The 13876-nt window shown below is 46.2% G+C and overlaps 2 protein-coding genes, 1 long non-coding RNA gene and 1 other non-coding gene across 4 annotated transcripts; 1 reads left to right on the top strand and 3 right to left on the bottom strand.

The window, feature by feature from the left end:
• Window positions 1-3332: 3332 nt before the first annotated feature.
• Trnal-cag (transfer RNA leucine (anticodon CAG)) lies at window positions 3333-3416 on the bottom strand. Its single transcript has one exon. It is a non-coding gene; the product is annotated as a tRNA-Leu (tRNA).
• Window positions 3417-4727: 1311 nt separating this feature from the next.
• Window positions 4728-8396, top strand: LOC119448946 (uncharacterized). Its single transcript, XM_049666578.1, has 3 exons — window positions 4728-4938; window positions 6113-6745; window positions 8389-8396. Exons 1-3 carry the CDS (start codon window positions 4851-4853, stop codon window positions 8394-8396), a joined length of 729 nt encoding a protein of 242 aa, XP_049522535.1. The 5' UTR covers window positions 4728-4850.
• On the bottom strand, window positions 8131-9109 carry LOC125945027 (uncharacterized). Its single transcript, XM_049666577.1, has one exon. It carries the CDS (start codon window positions 9107-9109, stop codon window positions 8420-8422), a length of 690 nt encoding a protein of 229 aa, XP_049522534.1. The 3' UTR covers window positions 8131-8419.
• A 584-nt stretch (window positions 9110-9693) lies between these two features.
• LOC119448318 (uncharacterized) lies at window positions 9694-11975 on the bottom strand. The gene is made up of 5 exons (XR_007466507.1): window positions 11525-11975; window positions 10676-10862; window positions 10281-10337; window positions 10155-10202; window positions 9694-9832 (listed from the first exon to the last, which is right to left on the bottom strand). It is a non-coding gene; the product is annotated as an uncharacterized LOC119448318 (long non-coding RNA).
• Window positions 11976-13876: the final 1901 nt, after the last annotated feature.

Below are 13876 nucleotides of genomic sequence, written 5' to 3'. Positions count from 1 at the left end.
ATCCGAATATCCGGATATTATTAACCGAATAACCAACCGAATTACCGATCACTCCGGTTATCCGGTTTTCGAACTCGAATAACCGGTGAATCGAATAACCGGATAGCCGGTGTTCCCGCAAAACCGATTTATTGTTGCTGCTCTAGTTAGAATAATATTTGGGGGTGAGAGAAAGCGCCATAAACTTGTCTCACTACACGCAAAATTAAATGCGTCACCACGGCCCAGCTGTTTTTCGCTAACTGCGTCACAACGCCAGGTGCGGAAAGCATGCCCAAAAATGTTCCGAAATAAATTGCAATAGTATTGGGGCCCATAGAAAGCGTCGCAAACATGTCGCAGTACGATTGAACGCACGCAAAAGTAAGTGTTTTTCGCTAATTGCGTCACACCGCTCGGTGCCGTGCCGCAAGGCTAAATTGTTTAACATGCAGCGCACACAGTCAAACAAAATTTCTCTCCCTGCCGTAGTCCGATAGCGCAGTGGTGCGGTGTCGAAGTGCAGAAGGAAAGCAAGAGTACGCCGAGAGCCCGAGAAACCAGGCTACACCCCCCCCCCCCCCCTTCTCCAAGAAAAAAAGGAAAGAAAAAGAAAGAAAAACACCAGACAGGAGGTTTGCCGAACAGACGAACGCTTACCTGCACAGTCGGCCTCACTCGCTTCGGTTGCGTGTCTGGTAACGCAAGGAAAGTAAGTAATGCAAGCGAAATACGTCGCAAGGTATAAGTTAATTTAGACACACAGATTTCTTGAATTTTCGCAGGACTAAATATAAAAAATCGTCGGCCCTTCCACTCCGTGAAGATAGTTAACCAGCGAAGCTGAAACGTGCAGCCCCGGTGCTTATCATGCACAGGGTTAATCCCGAGGGTTCATTAAATTATTTCTCAATTATGAGGTTATACACATGTTCGGCTGTGACGGAGAGAACGACGTCACTGACGGTATGCCCGCAGTCCGCCGTGGTCGCTTGCTTTCGATGTTTCGAGTTTGCTCGGCGGCGTGGTTAGCAGCATTCGCCCGCCATTGCCGCTTTCGAGTCTTCGAAATTAAATTGCTTCAAACTTAAATCTGTCCGTTAAGTAAGACAATGAATGGCTCATACCCCCTTAAGCAATGACTCATACTCCCGTAAACGCGGCCTCCCCTTTACGGCGACAGATGAGAAATGAAATTCTACGCCAGAATGATTAACGGAAACGCAACCAGCTGTGGAAGCAGACGACGACGATTAATGCTGGAGCAGTGGAACGAGCTCGAGTCAACGAGCCAGCTGCGGAAGAAGACGACGCTCGAGCCAATGCTGATGATGATAGTTTTCTGTGGACAGGCGATTTCGCCTAGCCATATACGATTTCGCCTAGACATATAGAGCTTCGCTTTAATAAAACGTCGTCTGTTAACTTCATTTCACATTTTTTTATGCTCGCGTCAGCTTTCGGCTGATCTGAATACGAGCGTAACGCATTTCCTATTGCCAGCTTTCGCCGAGTGACCGCTCTAGGGAGCCTATACATGCCAGCGCTTGCATGTGGGCTCCCTAGCCCGCTCTTGTTGAATTTCTTTCTCTACGAAGAAAGCGGGAACGCGGCAACGCGTGGTATAAGCGGAGCGCAATCTCTAGCGGCTGGGGCGCAGGCGAAGCCGTGCAGGCGCAGTGGGTCCGAAGGCCACGCCAGGGCATTGTTTCCATATATGGTATCGGTGGACGCGCTTGACGCACGCCTTAGAAATGACGTCATCGGCGACAGGGTGAAGGGGATGTTGATGGTTATTCAGTGGCATCCCCTTTGAAACAGCGCGGTGGTAAATAGTCACCTAGCCTGCTTGATTTAGTCAGATAAACTGAACATGTTTTTCATTCTAGCATTTTGTATACATGTACATCATCTTTCTTTATTTGCTTCTAAACTTGTATATCTCCCTTGTATTGCTACCTGTCTCTAACAGATCTGGTCGTATCAATTTCTTCCCTGCTTCTTTTCCACCACTGCTCTAAACGTACCTTATCTAAACTTATCTAAACGTCTTATCTCGACGGCTGACCCGTTGATGCCTCCGTACAGTTTAACACCGAGCTTCTGGAAGGTGGACGTTACCACCTGGTCTCACTGCGCGAGTCCCTTCGCATTCAGTTAGGCTGTGCGGAGTGTTTGCGGATTTTTGCTGCAGCATACACACGCCGCATCTTGTTGCGAATATTTGCTCCGGTATGTTTATGTTCTTAGGCAACCAGCTTGAGCTTCAAATCGCAAGACACTGCCCCTTGTGTTATCGTACGGATTTTCCTTTCTAATTTCAGTCTTCTCATTCTTGTAAATCTCCATTGTCCTTTTTGTTTCCATTCTTTGCATCCAATTCACGGTCTCTATTTCTCTCACTTCCTTTCATATGACTCCTGGTTGCCTATTTACTATTTCAATAACCCTGTACTTTCTTGCCAACCTTTCTTGTCCTCTTTCTCCATTCTGTGTCCACACTTTTCAGGTACAGATACTTGTACACTTCAGGCGCCCATTTATTTTGACCCATGTTCCTGAGTCTTTATTCAAAACTAATTTTGCTCTCCGCTTTTCTGACTTCAAAAGAGGCCCTACCCATGGCACCCTGCACTGACCCATTTGTGCTTTTACCGTGGGCTCCCAAAGCCAACTGGCCTACCAATCTTTGGCTAGCTTCCAACCTCGACAAGACATCCGATTTGAAGCACAGAATCGCATTTACAAACGTGAGCACTGGCATCATTACTCCTTTCCAGATTCCACGCACCGTGCACCTCATACTTATTGTGGCCCCAAAGTAATCTATGTTTCATTAGTGCTGCATTACGCTTTCCCTTTATTTTCACGTTATATTGGTGGGTGCTTGAGTAAGTAGTTCCTTCCTTTGTGTATATTTATGTATACACCGAAGTATTTATATACATTGCTCGACTATAGGTATGACTTGCTGTTGAATTGACACCAAGTTATTACTCGTATCTTCATTGACGGTCATAATTGCCGATTTCTCTGCGCTAAACTTGAGGCTATATTTGTCGCTGCGTTGCCACATATACATATAAGGGCTCGAGCATTTTTGCAATTCCCCCCTTCGATATGCAGGCCGTCGCAGCTTGTATATCGATGGGGGTGAAATGCAGAAAATGCTTGAGCACTTGTATGTAGGAGCATATTATAACCTGGGTGGTCAAAATGAATCCCTGGTCCCCCTGCTACGGCATGTCTCATGATCAGATCGCGGTATTTGCACGAAAAGCCCCACAGTTAAAGCTCTAAATAAAACGGCACAAGTACACATAATAATAATAAAAAAAGCAAAAACGAATTTATGTCAGAAGTGGGATTCGAACCCACGCCCGGAAGACCGGACTGCGACCTGAACGCAGCGCCTTGGACCGCTCGGCCATCCTGACAGGACGTCAATCTAGCGACACAAACTGTTACTTCTACCAGACAAATGCCCCTGCCAAGATCCACTCCGACCACGTGGAAGGCATATTTTTACTGGGAATCCTTTTAATAATTTCTCTGCTGTTGACGAGCTCGACTCCTTTGTATAAAGTTTATTCTCTCTTTCTCTCTCCAAAGAGCAATTGCTCTTTATCTGTAAAAAAACAATTGTTGCGTTTACATTAAGTCTACATTAAGTTTGGTTGAATATTCTATCCACAGGAGGGAGCTGGCAAAATAATGATGAAAACGCCATACCAAGCGCCAAATAGACTGACAATGATGATGATGATGATCAGGACTGCAAAGGCGTGGCACCTACCCACAACTGGAGAATGGGATTTCAATAACACGTCATCGTCTTCGTCTAGCTACGGCCAAAGCCTGTAGTTGCACCTCGAAAAATGGGTACCATACATAAGAAAACTTTCAACTCTTACGAATTATAAATAAACGTTTAAGCGAAGAAGGACAGTGAAATGCTATATTCTTATATTTCTCTCCGGATATTCGGATTCTGAAGACGAGCGTCATCTCAGCGCGTCCACACAGGGCAAAAAACAACTTGGGTACAACACCCTAACCGTCGGCAGCACTCGAAGGAACCGTGAAAATCGTTCGTTTAATGAGAAGTTCGTTTTAACAGAAGCCATATCAAGAAAACTCCAAACATACAATTCCTAGCTTATGCAAATATCTACGACGGAAAATGAAAGATGAAGCAGCCTCAAAACTAGAAAGCAGCTTCAAAACGACACGTTTGTTGGATTTACATAATGAGAAACCCTGCTCTATGGACCCTTAAGCCACTGTGTGATTGTTGCCTGCCTGCACTGTTCAAACCTGTCTGCTGTCGCAAAAGCAGATACCTAATACCTAGTTTGCTAAAAAAACGCGATGCCGACGCGATGCGATGCCGGCTGAACGCGATGCCGATCGCGTTCAGCCGAGGTTAAGCCTATCACAGTGGCCAAGTTCGTGCGTCTGCTGCTGGCGGACCAGACCCACTGATATGAAGCTAATTAAGCTATTAGGATGAGGAAAGCTGCTTCTGTAGTTCAGTTTTGACCATACGTATTTGAAATAAACCATTCTTCATTTCGTACAGTGGACATGCAAAAAGCTAAAAGCGACAACACGACGCGCAATCAACATAAGACTATTTTACGTAAGGCAGCTGGGCGCCACCATACTCACATTACTAGCGCCGCCTAGCGGCTCTCGCCAGAAACGCCAATGCCGCGCTAAGCTGGGCTGTTAAGTGCGTCGGCAGCGCCTTTCGGCAACGTGTTCGTACGAGGTGTTTCGACGATTGTGTCTGTGAACTCGTGCGGAATTGTTGTTAGCATATTGCAGACGCATCTTTCTGCTGGCCAAATCTTCATCGATGGTAGGAAATGGCCACAGTGGCTAGAACGAACAGCAGCACGCAGCCAGGAGCCAGCGGGCCCCGCACATTGTCGGCTGGGGATACGATCGACATCGGTAAGTGTCTGCGCTCAACTCGCAATGTTTTGCTCGCAAATTTAGCGTAGAATAAACAATGCATGCTGTGTTGCATCGTTTGGAGAATCTGTGATCGCTCAGCGAGCAATTACGTACAGGATCATCTATTAGTTGTACAGTGCACGGAGTGTTCGTAGCAGCGTCGCACGTTTGTGGCGGCGCGGACACCGCGTCTTCCCGTTCGCTCGCTGTCCTTTTATCGGCAACATCTTATCGCATGGCTGGTCTGCGACCAAGCTGCGTAGGATGGCTTTGCGGCGGTGTCCTGCCGAAATCTTTTCTCGCTGTTGCGAGTGCTTTCTGGTCAGACATGCGGAACGGCTCAGTTTCTACTGATCCGCGATCGCGGAAAGCCGTCTAGCCGTGCTAATAAACAGCCCGCATCGCTGGCGTGCTACGAAGCCCTATCTCGCGTAATAAATGGAAACGATGTGGGAACGATGCAATATGTGCCGTCTCATGAAAAGGAACACTCCGCGGCAGCCCAGTAGCTATGACGTTGCACTGTTGGGCGTGAGGTGGAGGGTTCAATGCCGGCCGCGGCGTCCACATTCCGATGGGGGCAGAATGCAAAAACGCTCGTGTGCCGTGCGTTGTGTGTAGAAGCCCAGCTGGTCAAAATAATCTGGAGTCCCTTACTACGGACAGCAGTTAATGTTTTTAGCAAATGGAATGTAGGGATGTTGCAGTCTGAGCCACGGGCATGTTTATCGCGTCCAGTTGCATCTCACAGTTTAACGCATGGGAGATCGATGATCTCTGTTCTCCCATCGCGTGTTCCCATTGTATTTGATAACCTGCCGTGGTGGCGTTGCGCTACTAAGCTTGAGGGCGCGAGATCGAATCGCGGCCGCATTTTGATGGGGGTGAAATGCTAAGACGCCCGTGTACTGTGCATTGGGTGCACGTTAATGAACCCGGTCGTCAAAATTAATCCGGAGGCCCTCTCTACGGCATGCCTCATAATCAAATTGTGGTTTCGGCACGTAAAACCCCAGAATTTAATGTTTAATCGTCGTATTTGGTGTGGCAGTATATATATATATATATATATATATATATTGTGCCCAAGGAGGCTCAATTAGGCAGTCCTTACAGCATGCTTGTTTTAACCTACATATACACTCACTGCTTGATGTCACCTATTTTTCAGATGGCGTGACCTACATGCACCCAATGTGCGTCAACATCTGGGTGGACGACGTGAAGGCATGGCCAAGTGTGTCCAGTGCCCACATTGTGTGCTACCTCATAAGGAGCAAGGCATGTGACCTCAAGGAAGCAGAGGCATACAAAAGCCTAGACTCCTACAATTTTGTGCAGAGTGGCTGGGTTGGCCAGGTGCTTTGTCACAATGTTAACAAAGACGTTGTGTACCTCAAGGCGGATGTTCGACCCTCGCAGGCCATAAATCAAAAGCCTTGGACAGCATGGGCTTGTGTCAGGCACACCGGCCAGGTAATCACTGCTGGATGCTCATGTATGGCTGGGAAAGCAAGGGTTTGCAGCCATGTTGGTGCACTACTGTGGAAAGTCGATATGGCTGTCACGTCAGGAATGACCGGCACATCATGTACTGACCAAGCAGCTCAGTGGAACAGGGGAACAAAGAGGAATGTGGAACCTGTCCTGCTTGAAGATATGGACTTTAAGCTCCAAAAACAAACTGTGGAATCCGAAAATAAAGCACCAAAACCCTCAAGAAAGTTTCATCACTTCGGAAATGATGAAGAGCTGATAAACTACATCAGGAGCAAACCATTCTCAGATCTCTTCAACATTCCAGGTGAGGGCACATTTCTTTCGACAGGTGAAACGAGTGAATTTGTGTTAAATTAAATGCCTTAAAATTATAGTGGCGATTGTTTGTTAAAGCTCATTAGTATGTTTTCATGGAAATGACTCGCATTGCCATTTATTTAGCTTAACAATAATGTAGATTGTGATGGTAGATTTTGGTGGCTTTCAAATACAATAGACATGATGTTTGGTTATTGTATTTAATTATAAATACAAGTGGTGTTAGCTGGCAGAATGCAGTGCAAATTAGTTGCAATTGTTTTATGTCATGCAGGTACTTTGCTTCATAGCACTATGAATGCAGCAGCTTGGGACCCATCTGCTGCTGATCTGCCAAGCCAGCCTCGCCACTCACATACAGACCCATTGGAACTTCCAGAAAGCTGTGGCCCTTGCAAATTATTTTATCAAAAATTTATTGTGCTTTCGGATGAAGGACGGGCTTTGCTTGAGTTTTCCACTAGGGAACAGGGGTGCCCACTATGGCACATGGCCAGGCGCCTTCGCATAACTGCATCAAATGTGAAGCGGGTTCCTAAAAAGGAAAGCACTGACCCCTCGAAAGCTGTTTCTGCACTTTCAAATCCAAGCTTTACTGGCAATGCTGCCACAAAGCACGGGCTGAAGTACGAAGCCGTTGCAAGAGTGGCATTCATGAGGAAAACTGGTCTGGCTGTAGCACAGTCGGGGATGGTAGTGAGTAGTACACATCCTTGGCTGTCTGCAAGCCCTGATGGCATCTGTGCTGATAATGCCCTACTTGAGATCAAGTGTCCCACAGTTTCTGATTGCAAGGTGTTAATTGAAGGGGGAAAGTATGACGTTAAGCTTGTGAATGGCGAACATGTGCTTTGCCCAGGCGGAAAAAATGGGTACTATGACCAAGTACAGTTTGGTATGTTTTGCTGCGGCAAAAGCATGTGCTATTTTTATGTGTGGTCAGCTGAAAGTGATGTAATCGTAAATGTGCCAGTTGACACACGGTACATTGAACAGAACATGAAGAGACTCGAAGCATTCTACTTTTTGCACCTGCTGCCTCACCTTGAGGACCTACGTTATAAAAAGAAGCTGGCTGTGTGCAAGACATATGTTGAGATTTGTCAAATAACACATACGTAGCAAGCAAAATTTTATTTATTCATAATGTTTGCTTCATTAGAGCCCTCTAAGTATATTGAAAGAATAAACACCATTCAACCACCTGTTTTACACCTTGGCCTCATATCACTTCATAAGCTTCACAGGTACGAGACCAGTGAGGTTACAAAAACAGCATCACTGAAGTGAAGTGTCGTTTAACCTACTGACTTCTCACAGAGCGCTTAGGGCCAAAATTACAATATATATGGGATATTTACGCTCGAGTTCATTGATGAGTGGACTTTTAAGGTTGCAGAGTCCCGCACAAACAAGGACAATTTTGCTAGCATACTTTCTTGACTTGATGGGCAGTACTTGTTTGAAAATTCTGTACGTCTTGATTCGGTTGATTGCCCGCTCAACATGAATTCGCAGCGAAGCGATGCGCCTAGTTTCGGTGACTTCACTTTCAGGCAGCTAATCCTTTCCTAAGAAAAGAACAAAAACAAAAAGGCAATCATGTACACGCTTGTAATTACTGTGCAGCTCTTTAAACTTATGGAGGTCATCACAAACACTATTGTGGATACCTACCTTTTGTGAATGCAGGCCTGTTCATTTTAATCCCTTGAACTTCAAGATGAGGGTCAAGCTTGAAACCGCGGTCTGCCATTATCTCGTCCCCTGGAAGGAGGTATTCTTCCACTCCACATGTCTTTACAATGTATTTGTCTGAGGCCCTGCCTCCATACACATCTGACACGAACATTATAAATCCATTTGGTGCTATGACGGTAAGAAATTTCATTGTGTTTGCACCCTTGTATTGGCTGTAACTTTGGGATCTGGCCATCAGTTTCCGTGGCCTTTGCATTAGTGCCTCAGTGCAGTCAAATATGCATGTTGTACGACTGTACTCACTGTTTCTGAAACTCTCTGGCATGCTTGCCCGCAACCTTGAGCGGGGCAGCCATACAACAACTTCTTGCATGATCTTCACCAGGTCGTCCAGCACTCTCGAAGATGTTCTAGAAATATAAGCGACTGAGACCTCGAATCGTCTTGCTAGATCTCCACAAAGGAGGCCAAGTCTAAGCCTCATGAGGGTCAATAGCAGCTGGTCTTCGATGGTCAAGACCTTGCAGACTGTCTTGTCCTGAGTCTTCAGTGCTAACACGAGTTTGTCAAATACAGCGACAGGAATGCCAGTGTAAAAAAGAATGTCATCACTGGTCAGTGTTCGATAGGAAATAGTTTTCACGGTCATGGGATGTCTCGTGCTTGTGTATGAATGGTCAGTTGGCGGCAATTCCTACTGTGTGGAGCTATCTTTCATCACCTGCAAGGAAGTGAAAAGGCATGTCATGATTTAGAGCATGTTAACATCATAAAATCTTACCTTTGTACTTTCGCTAGTCATGATGTGCTCTGTTCTGCTTGCACAAATCTGTAACAAAATGACAGTTCTGTCGGAAACTTAAACACGCCATCTGGCAACTCAAATAATCTGCGTGCCTACTTACATCACTTTCGTGATCTGATGTTAAGCTTGCACAAACTTCATTTTCTGCAACAGTGCTGTCTGGCGTAGTTACACCATAAGTGGCAGCCTGTAAACAAAGCACAGCAGCAATCATCATTGCAGCATCACACAGGCAGTAGACATAACCATGTGGAGAGGAGCATGCTTGCACACTCACATCTGGTTTCTTAAAGGGAAACCTGTAGAAGAAAGTGACAGCTAAGTTGCACTTGAAGCAACATATGAAAAAGCCTAGGTTTCCCTGACCACTCACATGTGGTTCACAAACTGTGCCTGGGCTGTCAAATATATTTTCACTGCAGTAAGCCTATGAAAGGAGAAACCATATTAATGGGTGTACTTCTTAAACAGGCACCATGTTCAAAAGCCTAGACAGACTGTGTGAGCACTTACATCTTCATTCCCCAGAACATTGCTGACTGATGTGGTTTCGGTGTGTGCTGCAACCTGTTGAAGTTAAGTTTCCTTTAAATATGACAATATAAGAAGGCAGAAGACTTCGCATGACTGCTTACTCTTTCATAATGTGTAAATAGGAATTGAAAAGCGCTTACACTACTCAGCCTGTTAAACAAATCGCCATTCAGTGTGTCAATAAGTGGTGCAAAAGTGCTGCATGCACTTACAGCTGCTTCACTTTCAAAAGCATGAGTGAGCGCTACAGGTTCGGTGAGAGAAGTCTCCTGTTGAGGGAAGCACTACAAAAATTGGCATGGTTGTAAGGTGTCTGGTGTGCCTGTAAACTTAGACTGTCTGCATGACTACTTACTTCTGTTTCCTGGCACGCACTAGGGCTGTCTAGAATGGTATCTTCCACCTGGTATGGGCAGGACACGCAAAAAGTGAGTATATATTCTCAGTGATAGTATGTCAAGACAGGTGAATGCCTACTCACATCTTCCAAACTGTCTAAAACCGAGGTCAACGTGGAAGCTTGTGCGTCAGAAGTGACCTGTAAGAACCACATCAAGAGCGTATGTTGCATTGACAGAACTTCAGCTAGCCTACATAGTTATAGAAACTTCATAGCCCGCGGAAGAGCTACTTGGGGCATTTCCAGTAAGTGAAGTTACTTGCAGGCAAGATTATCAACTAGCTAAGTTTGTGTTCTCAAAGACAACAGTTCGTTTAACAAATAATATCTTCCCATATTGTGGTATGTAACATACTACTGAAATGTTTGTTGTGACCAGTTTACTACATTGTTCTTATGATGGTACACACCGGCTATTTCCCAGAGTTGACTGGTTTGTTCAGAATCAGACAATTTAAACCAAAGAAAAGCCTTACACTCTGTGAAGGAACCTGGCGTGACGCTTCTGGCGCTTCATCTTGTGTGTCTTTGTTCGTTTTTCTCTGGAATGGAAATAAATCATTATGAGCCACACAATGTCATAACAATCTGTACACTTGCCTTCCGCTTAATTGGTGGTGGCGTGTTTTCGTCTCGGTTCAGGCGTCTGCGCCCAAAGATAACCTGAAATATGACGAAGCTTTTTTATAGCCGCTAAATATTCTGGGGTTTTATGTGCCAAAGCCATGATGAAATTAGGAAACACACTGCAGTAGTGACCACCGTATTATTTTTGACCACCCGAAGTTCTTTAGACTACCCAAGTCTAAGTACGCCAGTGTTTTCTGCAATTCGCCTCCATCGAAAAGTATCGAAATGTGTCTGCCGCCGATGCGAATCGACACCACGACTTCGGTCTTGGCAGCGAAACGCCATAACCGCTAGGCCACCGCAGCAAGTTTATTATGGCAGCCACAAACGGAGGCTTCGATTCAGCAGCAGCTGCTGGTAAATCGCCGCAGACGAGCGAAGCGAAGCAACGAAGGTGGAAACATAGAGATCTTATCAGTTCGATATCGTGTCCTCTAGCGCGAAACCTGAGCTCAAGCGTCATATTTCCGCAGTAACACTACCACACCGAATATCGAGCACGAAACGACGGCACATGTCTCTTATTAAGGTTATGCAGAAACCAGGGGGGCAGAAACAGCTACGAGCTACGGTACATGACTTTGTAGCTTTTCTACTACAGCTGTAAAGGCCCACTACAACGTCTACAGCACTATTTACACGAAATTCGGCGCTTTAGAGCTAGACAGGTAGCGGAAAACAAAGTGTTTTCTTACCTTTCGCTCGTAACCCAAGTTCAGCATCGGTAGAGGGTTTTGCTCCGTGCGTTTTCCATCCACGAAATGCGCAGAACACACACGTGAATTTCTGTTTGGCGCAAAGTCTTCCCTGTTTATCAGCGAAGTCCACTGACGACACAAGTCGACATTCGCGGGAAAGCGGTGTAGCAGAAATATGTCGCAACAACATTGCTCCTTCTTCAAGCCGTGCTTTTCGCACAAGCTATCCGCGATATTCTTTCGTTTTCGCTGGTTGTTGCCACAACCTACCACTACACAGTGCTGACCGGACGACGTAGGCACGGTGAAAGGCATTTCTGCTGTTAACCAGTGCACACAAAAAGAAGAAAACCCATTGATACAGGCACGTATCAACCACGGTCGAGCAAATTTAACAGCCCACTGCAAGGTGGCCACTCTGGGTAAGCGGAAACGGAAACAGGAAATCGCGCGCAGCGCTCCTGGTTCGAGAGTATCGCCGCGCGCTCCGTAAAATCGTCTTATTCGAATGCGGCCAGTCGCACTCACCGGCGCTTCCCTAAATGAAATGTGACTACGCAAATCCATGGGTGTATTATTACCCATTGTTATGCTGACTCATTATTTAGCTTACGAGGTGCACTGTTTGCCTCGTATCCCAAATGGGCAGCAAGCGGAGGCCCCTTCGATACAGCATGCGTAAACAACCGTCTCGTTCAGCTGCCAACGATGTCATACGTCATGACATCGGCGTTTCCGCGAGAAAACTATACATTCTCTAAATGAACGATCATACGCGCAATGTTCCAATCTATGTCTACTTTACGGAACACTAATTGTGTGCATGAAGAGAATACAAAGAATGATAAGCAGGCTGCACAACGCTTCCTTACTACGGTCTCCCGCTCGCTGTTTCCGAAGGTGAGTGGTCGCACGTATCAGCGCGACCCAAAGTGATGTAACGGTGCTTACATGCACAAAATCTACGTGTTTTGATATGTTCTGACATTAATTGATGTCACCGATGAGCGGCTATCTCAAGCGAACGACGTACGAGTGGTCGCTGTACCTGCCGATGTAAACAAATGCACCGGTCGGTGCTTTGGACTGTCAGCGGCGTTCTTGTGGGATACAAATGCGGAAAGTCGTGCTCCACATCTTACAGTGAGCATGCGAAGCGGTTCCCTGAGAGCGGTAAAACACCTAAAATAGCAAGCAGCACGTATATCAGTGGTTAGGGCTACCCTTGGTCTTCATGCGCAGCGCGATATGTTGCGCATGGGTGCTGGCTGTAGTGGTGGAGGACGGCGATTCGTGGCTATTGAATTCTTCTGAATCATAACTGTCACTGTTTAACAGATCCGAATAGGTGGTGCAGCTTACATGCATTGTCATCCGAAGGTCCGGCGCGGTCACGAATAAGCTGAGCGTCTGCTCTTTGGCAACTCGTTCACTCCGCGGGCGAGACCGGCATGCGTTGTGCGCCTTCCCCGCCGGGGATACATTCGTGACATCACACGCAGAGGTTCGCTCGGCTGCTTGCTCAGGTTTCGGTTTCGTTTTTGCGCTTTTTTGTTTATTTAAAATTATTTTCGAATTTGCGGAACAATTCTCCTATCAGGTGCGTCACAGGAGGGTCTCGGGAACCTAAATATTTTATTAGCTCGTCATGGTCAAAAAATCGCCGGAGTTGCCCTTTAAAGCATTTAAGGGTAAAAAATTATGGGGTTTTACGTGCCAAAACCGCGATCTGATTATGGGGCACGCCGTAGTGAGGGACTCCGAAATAATTTAGAACACCTCGGGTTATTTAACGTGCACATGAATCTAAGTACAGGGGTGTTTTCGCATTTCGCCCCCATCGAAGTGCGGCCGCAGTGGCCGGGATTTGATCCCGTGACCTCTTGCTTAGCAGCCCAACACCATAGCCACTAAGTAACCACGGCGGCTGCTTTCAAGGGTGGCAGAAATATTGGCGCACCAGCTTACGTCGCGTGCGTGTTAGTCGGAAACTGTTAGGAGTGGCCCAATGCTAAACCCTAGCAATAGCATTGCCATTCGGGCGAAAGTGACAATTTTTTTGATCCCGGACTTTTTCTCCCAGTGCCTCCTCACTTATACACAGTCACAGGGATGCTTGCTCAGCCGCGGATTAATCTTTAGTCGTTTCAAAGTGGTTTTCTTGATAAATGCTTCTCATGGTATGTTTTATTCGTTTATTCCAGAAAACTTGTTTTTCAGTACTGACTAAACTTCAACCCTATCACCATTCGAATCTTGGCCAATATGCGCAGTGGGTATGCGCCAGTTCCTTTCTAGTTCTCTGAGCCCTTCTGTGTTCCTACCAACGTGTGTCGTCACCCCTTTCTG

This window comes from Dermacentor silvarum, chromosome 4 (genome assembly GCF_013339745.2).
Source record: "Dermacentor silvarum isolate Dsil-2018 chromosome 4, BIME_Dsil_1.4, whole genome shotgun sequence".
Taxonomy (NCBI): Eukaryota; Metazoa; Arthropoda; class Arachnida; order Ixodida; family Ixodidae; genus Dermacentor; species Dermacentor silvarum.
The sequence above is the reverse complement of the archived record's forward strand: the minus strand, read 5'-3'. Positions and strand labels throughout refer to the sequence as shown.